This window comes from Mytilus edulis, chromosome 14, assembly GCF_963676685.1.
Source record: "Mytilus edulis chromosome 14, xbMytEdul2.2, whole genome shotgun sequence".
Taxonomy (NCBI): domain Eukaryota; kingdom Metazoa; phylum Mollusca; class Bivalvia; order Mytilida; family Mytilidae; genus Mytilus; species Mytilus edulis.
This window is the reverse complement of record NC_092357.1, coordinates 45,215,830-45,239,514: the sequence shown is the minus strand read 5'-3', so window position 1 is coordinate 45,239,514 and position 23,685 is coordinate 45,215,830. Positions and strand designations below refer to the sequence as shown.

Sequence of the window (23,685 nt, the reverse complement as noted above, 5' to 3'; positions counted from 1 at the left end):
CAAATAAAATAAACCAAAATAATTAGAAACATCAGTGTATAAAACAAACACATATCTCGAAAAATAAACACAACGACATAAGACAATTAAGGTGTAGACAACAAACAAACAAACAAAAAAACAATGTGTGAAGACCAGGAGAAAGTGCTTTTACCATTTCAGTCACCGTGTTGTATACAAATAGTTGGACCTACTCAGTCAGGAAAAACCATGCTTACATATAAAATACTAGCTCAATCTGAATACCTATTTACAAAAACACCAAAGAAAACCATTTATTGCTACTCTGCATATCAGGATTTGTTTTCAGAGATGGAGAGGAAAATTGAAAACATAACCTTTCACGAAGGTTTACCAACTAGTGAGGAAATTGATAAATGATCAGAAAATAAAGAACATATGATTCTTTGTCTTGATGATTTATTGTGTCAAGCTGCAAACTCTAGTGATGTTTTAAATCTTTTTACCGTTAAATCTCATCATTGTAACATATCAGTTTTGTTTTTGATGCAAAATCTTTTCCCTCCTGGAAAATGCATTCGTACTATTTCGTTAAATGCGACATACATAATCTGTCTTAAAAACCAACGTGACAAACACCAGTTATCAGTATTAGGAAGACAGATTATCCCAGGTCAATTAGACTATTTCATGTCAGCTTATGAAAAGGCAGTTTCTTTAATATATGGATATATTATTATTGATTTGTCAACACACACAGATAAAAAATATTTATTGAGAACAAAAATTTTCAAAGGAGAAGATCCAGTAATTTTTGTTCCGAAATGAGTAAACAAGTTTTAGCCCATGTACATTTTTTATCACTTTTAATTTCATGTGAGGAAGAACAGAAAATTGCATTGTTGAAGACTATGAACGATAAACAATTTCAACTTTTAGTTGAATGTTTTTTAAGTGTGTTATGTGGGGTATTTCCGCTTAGTCAATCAGATAAAAAGAAACTCATGAGATATAAAAACATTATTCGGAAAATAACAGATAGAGAGACAACACGTATTCAAAGAAAAAAATTGTTACTCAAATATCGTAACATTATTTCTATCATTGTTAAACCAATACTTGATACAATTTCAAAATGACGAAAGAAATGATTCTTCTGCCAAAACATAGATATGAAAGTATAATACGAACAGAAAACACTGAAAGCGATAAACAAACTAGTGCTAAGGAAGAAATTTCACCCCAGGAGGATATTAAAACAGAAAAAAAAAGTTCAGATGATTTGAACACTTTGATCGAGTTAACCATACCAGTGAAATACAGAGAAAAGGCAAAAACACTATTGCAATTTCTTCAGAGTCAGTCTACAATAAGTTGGAACAAACATGGAAAAGTTAAGATCAACAAAGAAACTGTACCAAACTCTCATATTGTTGACTTATTGCGGGATGTTGTCATTCCTTATGGATGCAAACAACTACCAAGTGGACATGAAATATTTTATGATTTTCTTAAAAATATTCACATACCTATGGGACTAATTTCAAATAGAATGAGAAAACAACTGGTTCAATCTGATATACAAACAACAGAGGAAAATGAACAATTAGCTGAAAGTGAACCAGAGAAAAATAAGAAGAGGAAGATTAATAAACTTTTTGTTAGGAGGGAACTCTCGAGACTGCTTGAAGAAAAACCTAAACTAAAATGGAAAAGATTCAAACTATAGCATCATTACTAATGAACAATTGATAAAATATGTTATTTTCTATGCCAAAATAAAGATGGATAAAAAAGTGTTTTTTGGTTTTTTTTAAAATTTTATTTCCATGTTACAATCTAAAAACTAACTTGAGTTGTTCCATATACTTTAATGTAAAAAAAAAAATCATTAAAAAAAAACAGCAGAAAAAAACAATAAAAAAAACAACAACAAAAATACTTTCAATGTACAAAAAAAAAACCATAATATATATATTTTTTTCATTTTCAGGTACAACCCCAATATTATACATAAATTTTTGATTTGATAAAAAAAAAACCTATAAAAACTATTCTTATGATTACTTTTAATAAGACTCTTGTAGTTGTTAGAAGTAACATCTTATCAAAATAACCTGAGTATGAATGAGGAACTTGATTCTCTCCTGAGTAAATACTATTATGACGTTGGAGGACCAGCTTCATATGCTTCTGCCGAAAAACTATATCACATTGTAAATGCAGAGGGCAAAAAAGTTGGAAGATATAAAATAAGACGGTGGTTAAATTCACAAGATAATTACAGTTTACAAAAAACACCTCGTCGTTCTTTTAAAAGAATAAGAGTTTACACTACGGGGATGAATAATTTGTGGGATGCTGATTTAATGGACCTAAAACAATTTTCAAAAGAAAATGAAAATTTAAAATACGTATTAGTTGTTGTTGATTGTTTTTCACGCTATCTTTGGTTACAACCATTGAAAAATAAAACGGGAGACGAAGTCACCTCTGCATTAAAAAAGATTTTCACTGAGGTAAAACCAGAAAAAATTCGAACAGATAAGGGACAAGAATTTCTAGCAAAAAAGACACAATCGTTATTTAAAAGTAACGGTGTCCGACATTTTTCGGCTCAAAATGAACTTCATGCAAATTATGCTGAAAGGGTCCTACAAACTATAAAGAATAAAATTTTTCGCTTTTTCACAAAGAATAGAACTCACAGATATATTAACAACTTGCAAAATTTTGCAAAAAGCTATAATCGTACTCCACATAGAAGTTTACAAAACATTGCACCTAAAGATGTTAATTCTGTCAACGAAAGTGATATTTGGGGGAAAATGTATTTAAGTAAAACAGAGAAGAAACCAAAAGAAATAAAAGTACAAACAAACAAAAAGAAACGGAGGAAAAAACAATTCAAATACAAAATCGGGTCTTTAGTTCGACTGTCAAATATTGTTCATATTTTTGATCGATCCTATAGCCAAAGATGGACGGAAGAGATATTCAAAGTGGTGCAAAGATTCAGACAACAAAATATTGATCTTTACAGGCTTTCAAATATAAAAGGAGATGAATTTATAAGGGGAACCTTTTATGATAGTGAGCTCCAAAGAGTAGAGAAAGATGAAAATAGTCTTTGGATAATTGAAAAAATTATAAAGAAAAGAAAAAGACGAGGAAAAACTGAGTACTTGGTTCGTTTTCAAGGGTGGCCTCCTTCGTATGACGAATACATACCAGCAGAACAAATTCAATCTTTATCATAATGGAACATATAATTTTCATTCGAAGTGATCAATCAGATGCATATTACCCTAATAATTCACCGTTTAAGTTCAAAGTGTGTTTAAATGAAGTTTTACAATTACAAGGTGAATGGAAACTGGGAATATTAGATTTTTACATTGATCAAAAAGTTACAAAAAAGAACAATCATCAATTATACTTGTTTTGTGATGTATGCAGTGGAGTAAATGTTTTCCCTAATATACAATATTCACTTTTGAGAAGAATATTTCCCACGGATATGAGTACATGGAATTATATTTTTTCTTTTCCAATATATTTACCAGTAAAGAAAAACGAAATTCAAGTCTTAGAATTTCTTATAAAAGACGAACACGGAGAAAACGCTTCATTTTTGAAGAATAATTTGTCGTTTACACTACAATTTATACCAAGCTTATTTTAGCGCAGATATGACAAATACTGATAAAATGTACATTCCTAAATAAATGTTAACCAATGGACAAGATATTATCAGAATGTAGTTAGTGGTCAATCAAATGCTTACGTAAATCATATGAAATCTGGATATAACAAAGGATCGCAATCGGGATCATTTATGATACCAATTTCGAATAAATCTTATCCAATTCGTGCAGAAAAAGAAAACAATTTTGTTGTGCGTTTAGTGTCACCTAGTGAACAAATTGTAAATCAAGCAAAAGAAGAGATAAAAATTGACGATGAGAGTATAAATAAAACGGACGGAAAGAGAAAATATCATCATTCGCCACAAAGCAGAGGAGGTGAAAAGAAGCCGAAAAAATCGAAAAAAGATAAAACTGTTAAAAAACATAAAAGGGATATTTTTTCATCATAATGTCCTTGTTAACAAAAGATAATTTTATTGAAGCACAACCCTCAGAGTTACAGATTTTTGAGATACCTCCATATCAAGTAGGTGTTGAAAGTATAACATACGAGGAATGTAGACCTGTTAGTCAAATAACCGCTTACAATCCTATAGAATTCGATCTATGTGCAAACAATGGTATGGACTATATTGATCTTAAAAGATCAAAACTATACGTGAAATTAAAAGTGAAAAAAGCAAATGGTGAGGATTTACAAGATGGCGATACGGTAGGACCTGTGAACTTATTTTTACAGTCGCTTTGGTCGCAATTGGATGTTTATATACAGGGACAAATGGTAACGTCTAGTAATACGTATTACCCGTATAAATGTATGATGAAAACGTTACTGCAGTATGGCCAGGACGCAAAGAGTACACAATTATCTTCTAGTCTGTACTTAAAAGATAGATATGGTCACATGGATGAAATATCGACAAACACTGGACTGTATGAACGCAGAAAATTTATTTCTAATTCAAAAACATTAGAAATGGACGGACCAATTTTTTCCGATATCTTTGAGATGGATAGATACCTGTTAAATATGTTATCCCTTAAACTAAAACTATACCGCAACGATCCAAGTTTTTGTTTGATGTCTGGAGAAATTGATACCAACTACCATATTTCTGTGGAAGATGTCGTGATCAAGCTTTGCAAGATCAGACCTAACCCAGCTATAATTGTCGCTCATTCAGAAGCTTTAAAGACAACAAATGCTAAGTATCCTTTCACAAAAACTATGATGAAAAATTTTACAATCATGCAAGGAAGCACCTCGTTAATCGTAGAAAATGTTTTCCAAGATGTGAAACCGAAAAGTATTGTGCTCGGATTGGTTTCTTCAACTGCTATGTCTGGAGCATATACAAAAAACCCATTCAACTTTATGAATTATGATTTAAAACAGGTGACTTTGTTTTGTGACGGAATACCAGTTGATGGCATACCACTCAAACTTGATTTCAACGAGAATAGTGGTGCAACGAACGTTTCCCCTTATGTAAAAATGTTCGAAACACGAGGAAAGTGGATGTTGGATACGGGGAATGAAATAACACGGGCTGAATTCAACAATGGATATACACTTCTATGCTTCAACTTAGAACCATTCTTTTCGGATACCAAATATCTTTCACTACTGAAGCAGGGAAAAATACGATTGGAATGTCAGTTCGGTACTCCATTACCAGAAACAGCTGCCTTACTGATTTTAGCTGAAAACTATGGATATTTTGAAATAACAGAGAATCGACAAATAAAGATTGAACACTAACATTTCCATGTAAATTGAACTTATCATGACTATAACTGTTTGTTTTTATTGTGTACATCTATCTTTTTTGTAATGTGTGTTTTACTAATAAATATATTCAAATAAACGAAAACAAACAACTGCGTTCATTGATACATTATGTTTTATTTCAATCAGACAGGATGCAAAAAAAAAACAGGAATAAAGAAAATATATATGTAAAAATACAATACATGAAAAAAGTAACCCAATTACCCTCAAACATACTAACGAAAACTATATACAATAAGTTTTAATAAAAAATATGATGCATCTACAATCTCCCTCACTATATGTAAAAATCATATTTAAATCACCACAAATTTTGATATACAAAAAAAAAATCCCCACTTCGTTCTCTTGTTATAAATACAAAAAGAAAAAACAAAACAAAACAAAACAAAACAAACAAAACCCCCAAAAAAATTAATGAATATTTAAATTTATAATTAAATACATATAAACAATAACCCTCAAATGAACAAATAATTACATCCCTCACTATATGTTAAATTAGTATTTAAATCACCACAAATCTTGATTTAGAAAAAAAAAATTCAACAAAATAATATCACAAATACGAAATAGTTATAACAAATAGAAAATAACAAATAAGAATTGAAATGTCTTTAAACGTTTTACATGATGAATGTTTATATGTTATCTTTATGTCCAAAGGCTCTCGTTGTCACACCATCATTTAAAATCCATCTTTTATCATCAAAAGGAACTAATGACTTTTTATTAATAGTTTTGGAATATAAAACATGGCTTTCGCTTCTTATAATATTCATTTCAGAACGTGTAACAGTTTTATCGAAAAGACAATTTTTATACATTTCATGTTTAAGTTTTCTGGATGCAGTTTTTGTTACTCCTTTTGCAGTATGCTTTTCTCCACCTTCAAAAGAAAATGAATACATCTTCGATCTCAGTCCAACAAATTCACTTATTGGGGTTCCACTTGTTTCATCCTTGAATTTACCTATTACTTTTTTATTTTCGATATCATGTAAAAAATGTTCTGGTGGATAATCACTCGTATCGTACATATCTTGATATTGATGCATATCTTCATACACATCTTCCGTTTCAACGTGATATAAAAAGCTATCAGTATCAGAAAAACACACACGAATTTTATCACCATACAGAGATTTCATATGGTTATAATGAAAATCGTACATCAAAAACTTGGATAAGTCTAAAATGCAAAAACCTACATATATTGGTTGTTTCATTAAAACATTCACACGTTTTTTCTCTACTGCCACCAAATTTTCGTTAAATATTTTGCAAGATGCGTAGGATGGTTTCGCTGTTTCTTTATTAAGTTTCTCTTCCGTGTGACAAAGTTTTACATCTTTATGCTTGCGTGTATTGAGGAGAGTTCGACCAAAAATTGAATTATTCATCAGCTTATATAAACATTTTTCAAATTCATTCTTTGCATTTTTCCTTTTTTCTGTGTTAAAGTCTATATACTTCTTCAACCAGGGACATTGTTTAAACTTGAGTACTCTATGTATCTTTTTGATCTTCAATCCTAACTCTACATATAGTTGTAAGTTTCTATAATGCACTATGTACTTTTCCTTGTCGTATAGGTTAGGAACGAGTTTTTCAATCTTTGTTAAACATTGTTTTCCAGTTAAATTTTGCAATAATTCCTTTGAATACGGAGATAAATGTTCTACTTGAATATGCTTTCTTTCTGGAGCTAAGGGAAAATCCGAATGAGAAGAATGAAGTGACGAAGGATATTCAAGGTCAACTTCGAAAATGTATCCGTCTGAACCGTCAGCTTTTAATTTTGTGATATCTAATTTTATTTTCTCCTCCTCGGTAAGCCAGTTGAAATGACCATACGGAAGACATTGAGACATGCTCCAACCATATAAATTATTTGCGTCTAAATAAGATAAATAGGAAGTAGGTTCAGTTGGTTCATACGTATCGAATAAGTATGGATTGTTTGCTTTAGCATATCGATGAAAAATACTAGATACACCGCCTCGTATTCCCTTCTCTACAAACAGCATCATATCTATATCAGTGATTAAATCGAGTACAATTCCAGTTTTCTTCAGCATGGCACTCCAACTAAATCCGGGGGTGGTGAAATAATGACACGGATCCAAATCATAGTCGTGTAAAGAAATGTCTCTAAATTTTTCAAAAACATCTGCCAAAAGAGCTACATCCATTTTAAGATACACATCGGAGTATTCCCCCAATGTTTTTACTTTCAGTTTGTCCCACACTGTTTGCGCAAATTGATAATCTTCATCAGATATGTGAGTGTCTCCTAATTTGTTAAAAAAATCTTCTTTGGATGGTAAACAAGGTTTTTCCAATTTCTGCTCGGTATCGACATAATCATAGGGGAATACTCCTTTTCGTAGCAATAGAGAAAATACATCTGGATCCGGAAAAGTTTTAGATAAGTAATTGAAATGTTTTTGTCCTTCGTCAGCTAGATTTTTTGTTAAAGTTGCCAGTGAACTGTTTAAAAATTGCAAAGAATCGATAAAGCGGAGATTTCCTATAGAAAATGACATATATTTTTCTTTGTTGTGTGGAATAACAGTGATGTCTTGTTCCTTAAACTTTCCTATTTTTACTCATGATGAGATTTGCATCAAATCCTTTCAAATTATGAATAACAACAGGTATAAATTTCGGTATTTTGATCTGTAAATTGCAGTTATTACAAGAAATGCCACGAATGGACCCAGTCACGTGATCGTGTTCCTTGACTTTGTAATTTTTGCTGCTGAAAGCTTTTTTACATACATAACATTTTTTGGCATATTTGTAGTCTAATTTATCATACTCAGTTATTATCATTGGCTCGATGCGGCTAAGTATGTTTCTAATTTCTTTCTCCTCTTCAAGAAGATGACGGATAAAGTTCTCCACAACATCAGGTCCACGGTATATGACGGGTGGTTTGTCGTATCGCTTATCAATTGACACTCTTTGATATCCAAAACTGTACGGTTCCATTTGTTGGTATGTAGTTGTACTTGACATGTTTGGATTCGGATGACAAGTATCGACTTTCCTTGTTAAACACTCAAAATCAGCATAGATTACAAACGGAATTCGGGCGGTTTTCGCATATTCTTTGAATTCCAGAACTTCTCCCTCCTTGGGAAGTGTAATTTTCTGAAAATCAAATTTTCCACAGTCTGCTTTATGCCTCTCTAGTTTGCATTTATCAGTAAATCCTTGCAAGCAAAGATAACAAAAAAAATGTTCCTCACGATGTTTCTTTGTCCTCGATAAAAACCTGTTAAAGTTGTTTATCAGTACATAATGACTTTTGTTGTTTTCTTTTAAATATAATATATTCACATGATGACAGAAGGTTTTCTTTGTGATGTATAACGGGTAGATTTCTCCTTCTTCGTATCCAAAAATGTTAACTGAAATAGTGGTATTCTGTTTTTTCGAATTGTGATATTTGAGATAACGGAGTGGGATACTCGATACCAGTCATGTTAACTGAGTTAACAAATGGAACATAATTCTCTACATTTTCTGGATTTTGTTGAAAGTTATGCATACTGGAAAGAACAGTCCATAAAAAACATTTGTTGTCCAAGTTCTGAATGTTGAGTATACAGTTCGATCTTTTGAGTGATGTTGGTAGTTCTAAATAACTACCTCCTTTTAATGGTTTGTACTTTGTGACGCACAGATCAAGTTGTAAAACCTCTTCAAGTTGCCATCCACTCCCATTCTTGATGAATTCTTCGAAAGAAATGAATATTTTTTGAAATCCTTTATTCAACTCGTGAGGTATTTCACTAGCACCAGATTGTAAAATGGTACTCACTTTAGTATTGAAATGCGGTTCAGCTTCGTCGTATTTGCCATCTGGTGAATATTTAATCATTCTTACATGTACACTCATATAAAACTTTATATTGTTTTTGAGTAGTCTCTCCTCTAATATTTGCGCAATATCCACTTGTTTTTCTTTGAAAAATAACATCAAGTCATATCTTTCTTCATTGTTGCTGGGTTGTAATTGAATATTTTCCACACCATCGTTCAGAGCTGTTGCTGTTAACGATCTTTTCTCTCTTGCATTGCGTACTCGTTCCTCGGGAAGTTGGTCAACATCTTCTGTCCTCTGACGTTTACGGGGGGGGGGGGGGGGGGGGGGGGGGGGTTGTACGTCGTCTTCCTTCTGTACGTTTTTCTTTACATCATGTTTTCTCTTCATATGTTTAGTTAAAACATCTTTTCTTTTCGTGGTGAAACCACAATGTTCACATTCATAGTTTATATTCGAATGGTTCTGTTGGTGTCGAATCAAATAAGCTTTTCTTGCATACCTCATACCGCATGTTTGACACTCAAAATTTGATACATTATCTTCATCTGGAACACTGTCATATTTTCCCGTAGTAGTTTGATCAAATTGTTTTTCAGTTGGATTTTGCTGCTTAACTGATTGTAAGACTGTATTAAAGTCCTGCGCTGACAGTTGCTGTAACTTCTGTAACACATCATGTGGAATATCTTTTACCAGTTGGTCAATCATATGTTGGTTAAAATTTTCCATCTTGAATGAATGATTGAAACTAGTTCACATTGCATTATATACTAAGGGGTTTAAACGTGGATGTATCAACGTGTATGCCACGTTTACAAGATCATACGTAGGAGGGTAGGGGGGATTAAAAAACATGTCCGTTAATTTTCCCCCCCACCGGATTTTAACCAGGATGTTAAGTACAAGTTAAGAAGATTAAGAGATTAATCCACTTCAGTTAAGAGGATTATAACCAGGATGTTAAGTAGCATTTAAGAGGATTAGGAGATAAATCCACTTCAGTTAAGAGGATTATAACCCGGATGTTAAGTAGCAGTTAAGAGGATTAAGAGATTAATCTACTTCAGTTAAGAGGATTATAACCCGGATGTTAAGTAGCAGTTAAGAGGATTAAGAGATTATAGACCGGATACTACGTCATAGTTAAGAGGATTAGCTGTGACGTGACTTCCGGTGGGTTTTTGGTGGGTGACTGACCCCATTTCATACTACTACAGGTTGAAAAATGAAACCTTTCATCCCTTTATATTTGAAAATAAAATTGAGAATGGAAATAGGGAACATGTCAAAGATACAGTCACCCGACCAAAGAAGTGAAAACAGCCGAAGGCCAAATATAGCGAGAAATCCCGCACGACTCCGACTCCCCCCCCCCCCCCCCCACAAAAAAATAAATAAATTACTTGTTCAGTAATAATGAACGTCATACAAATCTCCGAAATAAAAAAAAAAGAAGAAAAAAAAAATGAACTAAAATTAAATAACACACAACTCACAACGGCCAGAGGCTTCTGACTTGGGACACGCGCAAAAACGCAGCGAGGTTAAACTTGATGTTTTGTGATAATTTAACTCTCCCCCTATATATATATCTCAAGCCAGTGTAGAAAAAAAACCAAACACATAGCAATACTCAAAATAAAACTCCCGCTTACATGTTTATTACCGCCACATTCTGCATGAATGTGCCTGTACCAAGTCAGGAGCCTGTAAATCAGTGGTTGTCGTTTGTTTATGTGTTACTTATTTGTTAATTGTTAAAGTTTTGTACATAAATCAGACCGTTTTCTCGTTTGAATTGTTTTACATTTGTTGTGTCTGGGCCTTTTAAAGCTGACTATGCGGTATAGGCTTTGCTCATTGTTGAAGGCCGTACGGTGACCTACATGTATAGTTGTTAGTTTCTGTGTCATTTTGGTCTCTTGTGGAAAGTTGTCTCATTGGCAAAAAAATCAACATCTTCTTTTTAATTTACTAGTTAGCAAAATAACAATGATACATGACCTACTCTAAATAAAATTGCCTTTCTTACTTACTTGCCTTCTTTATTAGAAACAATTTCGTATTCTTAATAATGAAACAGGTGATAAAAAGAACTCACAAGTGCTTAGCGTAAAGGTACATTTAATCAACATGCTCACATGCTTTGGAAAATAAAAGAAGAAAAAATGTGTCCATAGTACACGGATGCTCTGGACACTCGCACTATCATTTTTATGCCAGTGTCACATGGTTTGTTATTTTACGGAACAGCTGCAGCTAAATTCAACAGTTAAGGAATATGGAAAGCCAACGGGGTCAAAATTGTTAATTCGTGACTTGTCAATTTGTAACTTGTAACTGTGTGATTTGTAATGTATATTGATGTTTTGAAACTTGTCGATTTGTTAAATGTCGATTTGTAAATTGTCTATTTGTATATTGATGTTTTGTAACTTGCCGATTTGTAAATTGTCAATGTGTATATTGATATTTTGTAACATGTCGATTCGTATATTGTCAATTTGTATATTGATGTTTTGTAACTTGTCGATTCGTAAATTGTCAATTTGTATATTGATGTTTTGTAACTTGCCGATTTGTAAATTGTCAATGTGTATATTGATGATTTGTAACTTGTCGATTAGTTAAATGTCAATGTGTGAAATGTTGTATTATGCTAACGATCATTATGACGACAGATGGCGCTCGATGTAGAGCTCTTCTTATGTGTATAAGCCTCATGTAAGTATGTGCACCGCCATATGGAATATATACCAAGGATTTGTATAGTTAGATTCTACTATACAAATCCTTGTATATACCAAAGTAATTTAAATCAATTCTGTACACCACATATATATAAAAGAAAACAAATAGATAAATGCATTTGTTTGTTTTATATGGCATGTATACCAGGGACTCAGTTATATATAGAGGTGACCTCAAATAAACATGTCTGTTTACGAATGTACTGGTCACCCATCTGGCCTTGGATTGGGTTTGTCACTTCCTGTATTAAGGTATATATATAGATGTGTCGCTGGAACGGGCTTCCTCATCAACTTCGCAAATATAGTACTGTCACTTGGCAGGAAATTTCCGTACTCAATATTTAACCGGGTCAAAATAAGACTAAATACATGAAATACAAGACGGGGCTTGACAATTTATACTAGTATTGTCATGGGCCGCAAAATTTTGACTAAATGTATAATGGGAGAAAGGTTTGACACCCATTATTCCTTAATATTATAATCTCAATATGAAAATTTCAGAAAAGAATGTAGTTATCTAATGATCTTTTTAAACAAGAAGTAAATGGAAGAAAAATATTTATATATTTCGCTCCTGCATGAGTAATGAAGATAACAAATGTTTTATCATATCATATTTGTACTTTACAAAAAAACTGAAGTGAAAAATTATTCTAAATGAGTCACTTATTTATTGTATACTATATATCAAAAACTGTTATAAAATCTAAAGGAATCAGAAAACTAAACGATGACCTAAAATGAACTACCAATATTTCCAACGTAGCCAAGAAGGCAAACTAACACTAGGATTCCTGAAAAGAAATTTGAGATATTGTTTATCGGAATGCAAGAAAACCGCATATATATTTCAATGATCAGGTCAATAATGGGATATCATATTGTCAATAGTATGGAACCAGAACACATCTACAAACATCAATATTAAAGCTTGAAAGAACTTGATACAGCGACAACCTGCGAGATTTATAACAGGAGACAAATCCAGAGAAGCTGGTTAAGTCTCTAACACGCTCACCATGCAAACTGAAACTACAAGACAAACAGACAAGACGCTCAAGCCAGAAGCTAATATTTCTGTACGAGGTGCGTGGTCCAGGGGCTGGTTTCTCAGTGCTATGGAACCAGACAATTAAAAAAAAACTCGTACAAAGAGAACACTGAATTGCTGCCAAGGGCCCGATTTAACAATTGTCATAAAACTGAGAATGGAAATGTGAAATGTGTCAAAGAGACAACAACCCGACAATAGAGCAGACAACAGCCGAAGGCCACCAATATGGGTCTTCAATGCAGCGAGAAACTCCCGCACCCGGAGGAGATCTTCAACTGGCCCGTAAACAAATATGTATACTAGTTCAGTGATAATGGACGTCATACTAAACTCCGAATTATACACAAGAAACTAGAATTAAAAATCATACAAGACTTACAAAGGCAGGTTGCTCCTGACTTGGGACAGGCGCAAAAATGAGGCGGGGTTAAACATTTTGTTTTTTTATCTCACACCCCTTTTAATACATCCACTTTTAAACATAGTGACGCCCTATCCCTTTGACTTGTCAGAGAAAAGATCTCACCATCTCGCTATTTGCATGACAGAGGCAATTATCTCCAATATAGTTACACTAATTTTATTTCCCCATGAAAATATTTGAACATGATTTTGGGTTTGTCCCAGGTGTATGTACTAGGTATTGAGTAGATGGTTCATGTAGCCAGGGATCCTGACTTACTGCTCTACAGAAGAGACAGGCGGAATACAACATAGTTTGGGAATTGGATATTATGATTATATTGTTACAAATTCATTGCAAATGATTTTTTTAAATTTCATATGACATGCAAATTTCAAAACAAATAGCTTTATTGATAAACATCGTGAATCATTTCGGTGAGTTCGATTCGATCGACAAAATATTAGATTTGGTAAGGTTGCCGGGCTATAAGGAGGTGTGTCACCGGTTGGGGTTCATATGTGGAGGACCGGGCGTTAATCATCTGTTGAGATCGAGAGCTCGTGAATATTTTGGTCTTTTTGGTTGTAAATTTTTATAGAAAGGAAATCTGGTAGCGGCAATTTTTAAGCTTCTTGACCAGAACTATTCAGTAAGCATGTATATTAATATCATATGTCAGCCCTTTCCCCTCCTGTCAGAATAAAATGGTCCAATATTAGCATTTTAGGATTAATTGAAATCGTTTACTACTATAGTATCAGGTTTTTCCAGTAATGATGTAGCTTTTATAGCCGACTGTATGGTATTCTCATTGTTGAAGGCCGTAGATTGCCTATTCTTGCTTACATTGTCTTTATTTGAACTTCGCTTTGGTGGATAGTTGTCTCATTGGCAATCATACGGTTTATTACTACATCTCCTTCTTGTATTTACCTGAATAATCCAGTCTTAATATACCACTGATCAACGACTAGTTCATTAAACTCGAAATTAGGATAGATCGATAACGTTGAGGGAGGCTAAACTAGTCGGGATGCATTTTTATATAGTTTAATCCGTTCTCGAACGAAAGTCCACGTCAGTAAACAAAATAGAACTGGGATCCTGTACACATGCAATTTTTGTTTTGTTTTCTTTTAGACGCATTTGCTGTAATTAATTGATTAAACTTTCTTAGGTTTATATTTCAAATGGAGGTGCTCCTACTTACAGGAGGCTTATACACCGAAGAAGAAACCGAGCGCCATCTGTCGTCATAATGATCGTTAGCATAATACAAAGATGACATTTCGGTCCGTGTAACACTTATCAATTCAAAGTTTTAAAAAGTTTTGAAATTTTAGATTTTTGGAATTTTGATCAAAGTTTTAAAATATCAAAATTTCAAATTGTGTTAAAGTTTTGAAATTTTGAAATTTTAACCAAAGTATTAAAATATCAAAATTCTAAATATCGTTTATAAATTTGATAGTTTAGAAATTTGACCAAACTTTTAAAATACTAAACCTAACGCGCAATTTTGATTATTTCACTTTTTGAAAGTTTAATTTTTTAAATCTTTGCTTAAAATATCAAAATAGAAAAGGGGCAATAAGAGGGATACCTGTAAAAAGCGAAACGAGATAAAAAGCGGAACGAAACGAAGTTATCGTACGACAATCGACTTTTAGCAAACTAAAAGTTCACATGTACACCCAGTCAGAATGGGGCGTACAAAGAGAAGCCACACTGTCAGCTGCATGATGGATTTTTTCCATTGTTGGCCGTACACCAATGTCGCTCTCGAAAAACCAGTACAATGTTAAACGCTGAATTTGAAGTAAAGAATTCACATACGGAACGCTGAAACTGAAATTTGAAATTCAAGCAAAATAAGAACGAAACAATTAAAGAGGTGTTTGACCAAAGTGAAGTTAAAACATATTTAAATCCATCTATAAGGTCTACTTTGTCCTAGGAAGTTGAATCTTACGTTTCTTCGTAATTTGTATGTAAACAACCTATTTTAAATTATCGATTTTTTATTGTTGCCAGTAACAAATATTTCATGAATGTTCCGGAACAAAATAGCAATAAATGCAACAGGGAGAGAGTGTGCATAATGAGGACATATAAAACCTTTCAATTAGTTTAATTGTGGTCTGGAGCTGGCGTATGACAGTAACTGCTAGCCTTATGTATAGTAGTCTTTTGTTATTTTTTATCATTGTCATGCATGTTAATTAGTTTCTTAGTTTGTTTCCTATTCTGACATAGGACTTGTATTTCCTATTGAAGTGCGTTTTACTGTTCGTATTACTGTGTGTTTTTCATTCTTTATTGGCTAGAGGTATAGGGGAGGGTTTATTGGCTAGAGGTATAGGGGAGGGTTGTTATCTCATGAAACATGTTAAACCCCGCCGCATTTGTGCGCCTGTCCCAATCCAGGAGCCTCTGTCCTTCTAAGTCTTGTATGATTTTGATTTTAGTACATTTTTATGTTTCGGAGTTTAGTATTACGTCTATAATCGCTGAACCAGTACACTTTTTTGTCTCGGGCCAGCTGAAATACGCCTATCACAACTTTTATTGCGACGCTATATTTAAGTATTCCTTCCGTATCATTTCTTGGAACTGAAATACGTCATAAAAGGCAATATATTATCATCATGCAATCGATAAACAAGAAAGGAAAACGTTTTAAATTGTATGCCAGCCCACCGAAGCGCTTTTTCTGGATCTACCTTCATCAGGAACGTCAAAAAGGCGAATAATACTATATGGTTTACTGCGAGGTGGTCATTTTTCACTAATACTTCTAAATGTTGGGCACTGGGAACACAAAATAGCTTTGAATTATTTATCTCAAACGCTAACCTTATATAAGAGATTTAAATTAACGTAGTTGATTCCGGTTTAAATAGGTTTAATTATATTATTTTTTTTGATAGATGCACATGTGATGTCTAATATGTTTCATAAAAAAAACCCGACTTCTTCTTTTAATTATTTATTTTGTTATTAAGAATGATTTGATATATTTCATGCTATTTATTTATAACTAAGAATAGTTCTTATCAGAGCCGTGTTTACATCAGTGATTACAGGTACCCCTCTTGTCGCCCCTTTATACTTTTGATATTTTAAGCAAACATTTATAATATAAAAAATTAAACTTTCAAAAAGTGAAATAATCAAAATTGCACATTAGGTTTAGTTTTTTAAAAGTTTGATCAAGTTTCTAAAATATCAAATTTATAAACGATATTTAGAATTTTGATATTTTAATAATTTGGTTAAAATTTCAAAATTTCAAAACTTTAACACAATTTGAAATTTTGATATTTTAAAACTTTGATCAAAATTCCAAAAATCTAAAATTTCAAAACTTTTTAAAACTTTGAATTGATAAGTGCTACACGGACCCATTTCACACATTGACATTTCACACATTGACATTTAACTAATCGACAAGTTACAAATCATCAATATACACATTGACAATCTACAAATCGGCAAGTTACAAAACATCAATATATAAATTGACAATTTACGAATCGACAAGTTACAAAACATCAATATACAAATTGACAATTTACGAATTGACAAGTTACTAAACATCCATATAGAATTTACAAATAGGCAAACATCAACATACAAATTGACAATTTGCAAATCGACATTTAACGAATTGACAAGTTACAAAACATCAATATACAAATTGACAATTTACGAATCGACAAATCGGCAAACATCAATATACAAATTGACAATTTGCAAATCGACATTTAACGAATTGACAAGTTACAAAACATCAAAATTGGCAAATCGACATTTAACGAATTGACAAGTTACAAAACATCAAAATTGGCAAATCACACAGTTACAAGTTACAAATTGACAAGTAACGACGTAAGAATTTTGACCCCGTTGGCTTTCCATAAAGGAATGGTGTGTAACTAAAGTTCTAATTAATGGAATGGTGAATTTAACTCCTTCAAACTTTAATGCGTATTTTTTTTTCTTATAATGAAGTTGTAATTTAATGATGTCAATACTAAAAATAAAGGACTTGGTTCGATCTACTAGTACTTTATTCTTTGAAATTTATATCATTGAATGTATACAATTATTATTTTCTTTGTTGTTGTATATAGAAAGTAAGGGATGTTTATTGATTCATTTGAAAGAAAAAATTTACGTCGAACTACCACTCCACTTCACAATTCGAGTTACTTCGCTTTTCCCTTGTAAAATGAAACTATGATATGGTTGTCAAAAAGATGATCTTAAGTCATATAGAAAAATAAAATAAAAATACTATTACCTCTTTACCTAAAAGAAATTAAATGAAAACATAGAAGAAAATATGGGTTGATGAATGGCAGCTTACATCTCGTCCGATGGGTTCGTTATCATTTGAACCCTCGGTTTGAACCAATAGGTGGCTGGGTATACATATAAATTGTCACTTGGTCTTTTCTGACCAAGTGTATAACCCTCAATGAATTGGACGTTCGTTTAGCTGTTCGGGATATACAAATACGCAGCTACGTCTGGATGTTTCGTGTAAAGAGAAAACCACGATATCTGCGCGTTAAGAAACCTTGCATATCATTTTTTGAAGAGTCAGTAGATCGGATTGACCAATGAACCATGCCAGGCAGACACGTACAGCTTACAATCCTTCCATACAACTAATATAGCTGACCTCTTGCTATAGTTTAAGAAACACAGATCAAAACATTGCTGTCCCTATCTAATATACCCATATTTGCAAAGCACAGTCCAAATTTCCCCGTCCTTCATCCCGGACGGCCTGTCCTCTATTTAAGGATCTACATATTGCATTTGTTGACAATTTGTTCTCGTCCCCAATATGCGCGAAATATTTGCCACTGGACACTTAGCAACACGCATGATGAAATTAAGAGTTCATTACCTTAACAAATTGTCTGATTTTGTAATGCATTTGTGATCGAAGTTGCCGTTTTTGTCATGTACACTCCGATTATATCATGGAATTGCGTATTGGCGAGATTAAAGCTTATTTTGATTTTAAATTATTGTCACGGACACAATGAAGGCTTGATCAGGTCTACCAAAATAATAGGAAATCAAGCATCTGTCTGTAAATGATCAACGTGTAGAGAAAATACTGAGAGAGTAATAAAAAAAGTATAATGATTATGGCAATTACAAGGAAACAATTTTAGAAGAGGTCCATTTTACTCTCGCAGATTTTCTGCAATAAAATAGATTACGCATACATATTTAATATTTAAGAAATAAAGAGCTGGGTTACAATATCGGGGGCGTGTTTAGTCTCTTTAAAGAATACAACGTAACTGCTTTCGTACCATTTTCTAACGGTCACATGGCTAAACGTTGCACAGGTAAGAAAAGACATGGCATTTTAAACATATAGATTATATATGCTGTGAAAGACGACTAACCAGTAAGTTTTGTAAATGTTCGGCATAATAAATAAGAGAATCTTACAAAAATATTTTAAAAGGAGATATTAACTATTATGTATTTTTTGTATTCGTTTATAAATATTGCAGTTAATATTTTTTTTATGATGCATTATCAAACTTCTGAAACATAATAAATATGTTTAGTTCAAACGAATATGTGTTTATAAGAACAATTAATCATAAAATAAACTATCGTTGATTTCTAAATTGTGCATGTATCTTTAGCAATTATTGTAACCACTGAAGGAGATTCAACAGGAGATCACAGAGGTGTGATTATTTTCATTAAAAATAGATTATCATTTAAAATAATATATATCATTCGAAGGTCTATCGGAAACAGCCAGTGTTTACATGAACCATTAACATCGTTGTACTTTAGATCTCTCTTCTAAATACCCCCCTTTTTTCCCCAAAAAGGGATTATTTTATTCTGAATGGTCCGTTGGTCTGTCTCGTGTCATGTTTAAATTTGGGCTAAGATAGTTTGTCTAAGTTTGGTCTCATAACAACTTGAAATGTATATGCATTATATTATAAGGTCCACCAATACATCCACGCAATCATAGGTTTGAACGTAGTTTTCAATTTAGACTCGTTTTTATATATTATATTATATACATATATATATGTATATATAATCTTTAAAAAATGTAATTTACTGTTGTTTTTTTTTTATAATTTCTGATGATAAAACTGGTACATGTATGGTCTATGCTCATTATTGAAGGCCGCACGGTGACCTAGAGTTTTTAATTTCTGTGTCATTTTGGTCTCTTGAGTGAGAGTTGTCTCATTGGAAATCATACCACCTCTCCTTTTTTATATTACCTTTTGCAATAGGGTTGCATAAAACTACTTATAAATAAATACATTATTAACACTACAATAAAAACTTTCTTTTCGCTTTTTTATACAGATTGCTTAGGGACAAAATATGGCTCTTCAACAAAACTCGTGTAATACGATATGTACAGGTAACACCATAAGTATTGAATGGCAGGGACAACAAGAAAAACCCGAACAAATTAACAAGTACATTGTTAAATATAGAGCCAAAGATAGTAAAGATGAGTTTGCATTGGAGCGAACTTCAGAAAGCAAAATACAGATGTCAAATCTTAGAAGTGAAACTTTCTATGAAATTAAGATATATGTGGAAGATTCAAATGGAGATGAGTCTGAATTGTTGAAAACCGAAGTAAAAACATTACCCTCAGTTGCGTCTAAGTTACTAAAATCTGCTGACAGAATATGCGATGATTCTGACGTTTACCGCTTGAGTCCAGTTAAAATTACAAACCCTTCAAACGGAATACAGATTCGCGAATTCCGTAAGTTATATATCATCAACATTACGTTTCAAAAAGTTAAATTAAAACCATCTACTTCTTTAAACTTCGGCTTCGATATATGAAGTAGTCGTTTTGTCTTTTCTGTAAAAAAAATATTATTCCATAAAAGTTTTTTCAAAATAATGTGTCCTTGCTTTTTATTGAAAAACAAAACATATGTATTTTTTGAAGAAAAATATAGTTCGAAGTTCGAGACATCTGAAAGCTTTAAATTAGCTAGTATTGGGACTCGAAACATCTTTATATATTAATTGAAGTGTTGTCTAATGTAAATCTTATCACTTTTTTTTCAAATTCATTACTAAACAGTCATGCATTTTATTTAGTTTCAGACGTAAACAGCAAAGATGAACGATTTATCTTACTGCTTGGTGCCAGTGGATCAGGCAAAAGTACATTGGTTGATGCAATTATAAACCATGTAACGGATGTTTCTTTCGCTGACAACTTCCGATTTAAGATAACGGACGAGGTAGGCACCGTTGTTTAACTAAAATAATATAAAATAGTGCTTAACCTTTTAGAAAATAAAGTTGGACACTTTTTCATATTGTAATTATGATGTATTTAAAAAAAATATTACAAATATTTTTTCCATATTACAGTACATTGGACAAAAGTGAGTTCCCAGTACAAAAAAGTCCTATCATTTCAACTAAAATCGATAATTTTCAAAAAATTATTACAAAGTAACTGTATGAGCGATTTTTTAAATATAGATACCAAAAGTTGAAGAAATACCTGAAGTTTTATTGTTTATTTGGTTATAATATTACTCATGCTGATTTTAATTTTCTGACGAGATAAACACAATGAAAAAAAATTCTTGAAAAGTTTGCTGTTACAAAATGATTGAAATTATTATAAATTAAGGAATGTATCTCCCTCATGCAAAGCTCTGATTCCTTGCACGGATTTGGCTATACTTTTTGGACCTTTTGGATTATAGCTCTTCATCTTTTATATAAGCTTTGGATTTCAAATATTTTGGCCTCGAGCATCACTGAAGAGACATGTATTGTCGAAATGCGCATCTGGTGCAAGAAAATTGGTACCGTTATTTTTTTTTTTTTTTGCAATCATTCTAACCAAATTAAAATCGTAATTTTTTTTATTTGTGTTTATCTTATCAGATGATGTAAACAAAACTCAAGAAAATTATGACTAAATAAACAATAAAACTTCAGACATTTTTACATCTTTTTGTATCTATTTTATAAAAATCGCTCATACAGTTAGTTGGTAATATTTTTTTGAAAAATATCGATTTTGGTTGAAATGATAGGACATTTTTTGAGTGAAAACTCACTTTTGTCCCATGCATATGTTTGTGTGTACAATTGACTGTTTTCGTTTGAAATCACATATTGAATTTTGCAGAAAAAACAAGAAAAAGAAGATATTGTTTGCTACAAAATAAGATATCAGAAAGGCTTTAATGTCGGATTCAACCTTAATATTATTGATGTTCCGGGATTCGAATCCGGATATAATGAAAGTATTTACCAGCAATTATCAGCTCTCTTTCAATCAGTCCAGTACATAAGTGCAGCTTGCCTTGTTGTTCCGTCAATTTGCCGACTTACCGAAGAATACAGATGCATTTTCAATAACATTTTATCAATATTTGAAAAAGACATTACATATGTTATTCCACTTTTAACATTTGATGACGGTGGTGAAATAACAGCGCTTACATCAATGAAAGATGCTAAAGTCCCATTTGAGGATCACATGACGTTAAGATTTAATAATTCGCAACTGTTTAATGGCAAGGAGCAGTTGGAGAATTGGGTTGGACGTCGGAAAACAATGCAACTTTTATTGGACAAGCTTAAGGACTCCGTTAATTGTTCAGCAGAGAAAACGATAGAAGTACTCGAAAGCCGTATCAAACTAGAAAAGTCTTCTGAAGATATAAAAACGCTTAAACGACTAATAGAACAAACAGAAAATAATTTAAAAGAGAATGGTATGACAAAAAGCTCGATGACTCAACATGTAAAACAAAATGGCAAACCCAGCAAAAATGAAAGAGACACTTCAAAAAACCGTCCTACTATTAAAGATGAAACTGACTGTAAAAATAAGGACACAGATGAAACGCTACTGAAGGAGAATCGAGCATTTACGCACGCAATAGCAGCGATCTTAGAAATAAGTTCAAGGCATGTGGAATGTATAAAGACAACGGCTCTTCTCTGTGATGTTCCAAAAGAATTTGAACAATGAGAAACTGCAAAGAAAAACATTTTTCAATATGTACTGTATAAATGTTATTATTTTTCAATATGTACTGTATAAATGTTATTATTTTTCAATATGTACTGTATAAATGTTATTATTGTATGCTTCTTATGATGACAAAACAAATAGTTCTAATATAAAAAAAAAAGAAGATTTTCATTTGATGTATATAAAATAGTATAATAAATATATACAAAGCAACGAGAAAATAAAAAAGCTTTAAGATTGAACGAAGCATACATAAACCATTACATATCAATTTTCATTATCATTCCTTTTAAATAAGTATAAAAAAGAAGATGTGGTATATTTTCCAATGAGACAACTCTTCACAAGAGTTCAACTGACACAGAAATGAACAATTAAAGGTCACCGTACGGCCTGTGACAATGAACAAACCAATACCGCATCATCAGCTATGAAAGGCCCCGACATGACAAAAATAAAACAAATCAAACGAATTGTTAATTGTTAGTTCAAGACATGTGGAATGTATAAAGACAACCGCTCTGTGATGTTCAATAAAGAAACGGACTAATTCATGTCAAAAAATGAACGACAACAAATAGGAAACACAAACGATAACCACTGAATTAGGCTCCTAACATAAAACAGACACTTGTCACTTGACGTCCGTCGTCCGTCGTCGTTAACTTTTACAAAAATCTTCTTATCTGAAATTGATGGGCCAAAGTTAAACCAAACATGGCTACAATCGTCATTGGGGTAACTAGTTAAAAAAATTGTGTCTGGTGACCCGGCCAACAAACCAAAATGGCCACCATGGCAAAAAATAGAACACATGGGTAAAATGCAGATTTTGGCTTATATCTCTGAAACCAATACGTTTAGAGTAAATCTGACACGAGGAAAAATTAGGTCAAAATGTGTCAGCTCGAAAATTTTCAGAAAAATCGGACAACCGGTTGCTGGAGTGCTGCCCACACTTGGTAATTTTAAGGAAATTGTGTATTGTTTGGTTATTATTTTGAATATTATTATAGATAGCGATAAACTATAAACAGCAAAAATGGTCTGCAAATTAGGATATAAAAATAAATTAAATGACTAAAATGGTCAACTGAACCCTTAAGGCGTTATTGTTCTTTCTGTTAGATGTTTAAAACATGTTTATAATCTTACTAACGTCTTTTCCTCTGAGACTAA

General features: G+C 32.3%; 3 protein-coding genes across 3 annotated transcripts; all 3 read left to right on the top strand.

The window, feature by feature from the left end:
- The first annotated feature begins 2,084 nt into the window (after positions 1-2,084).
- Positions 2,085-3,221, top strand: LOC139504241 (SCAN domain-containing protein 3-like). Its single transcript, XM_071294307.1, has one exon. The coding sequence runs from the start codon at positions 2,085-2,087 to the stop codon at positions 3,219-3,221; it is 1,137 nt and encodes a 378-aa protein (XP_071150408.1).
- Positions 3,222-4,059: 838 nt separating this feature from the next.
- Positions 4,060-5,373, top strand: LOC139504239 (uncharacterized protein F54H12.2-like). Its single transcript, XM_071294306.1, has one exon. The coding sequence runs from the start codon at positions 4,060-4,062 to the stop codon at positions 5,371-5,373; it is 1,314 nt and encodes a 437-aa protein (XP_071150407.1).
- Positions 5,374-19,841: 14,468 nt separating this feature from the next.
- LOC139503884 (uncharacterized) lies at positions 19,842-22,573 on the top strand. Its single transcript, XM_071293875.1, has 3 exons — positions 19,842-20,250; positions 20,598-20,743; positions 21,652-22,573. The coding sequence occupies exons 1-3, from the start codon at positions 19,854-19,856 to the stop codon at positions 22,501-22,503; spliced, it is 1,395 nt and encodes a 464-aa protein (XP_071149976.1). The 5' UTR covers positions 19,842-19,853; the 3' UTR covers positions 22,504-22,573.
- Positions 22,574-23,685: the final 1,112 nt, after the last annotated feature.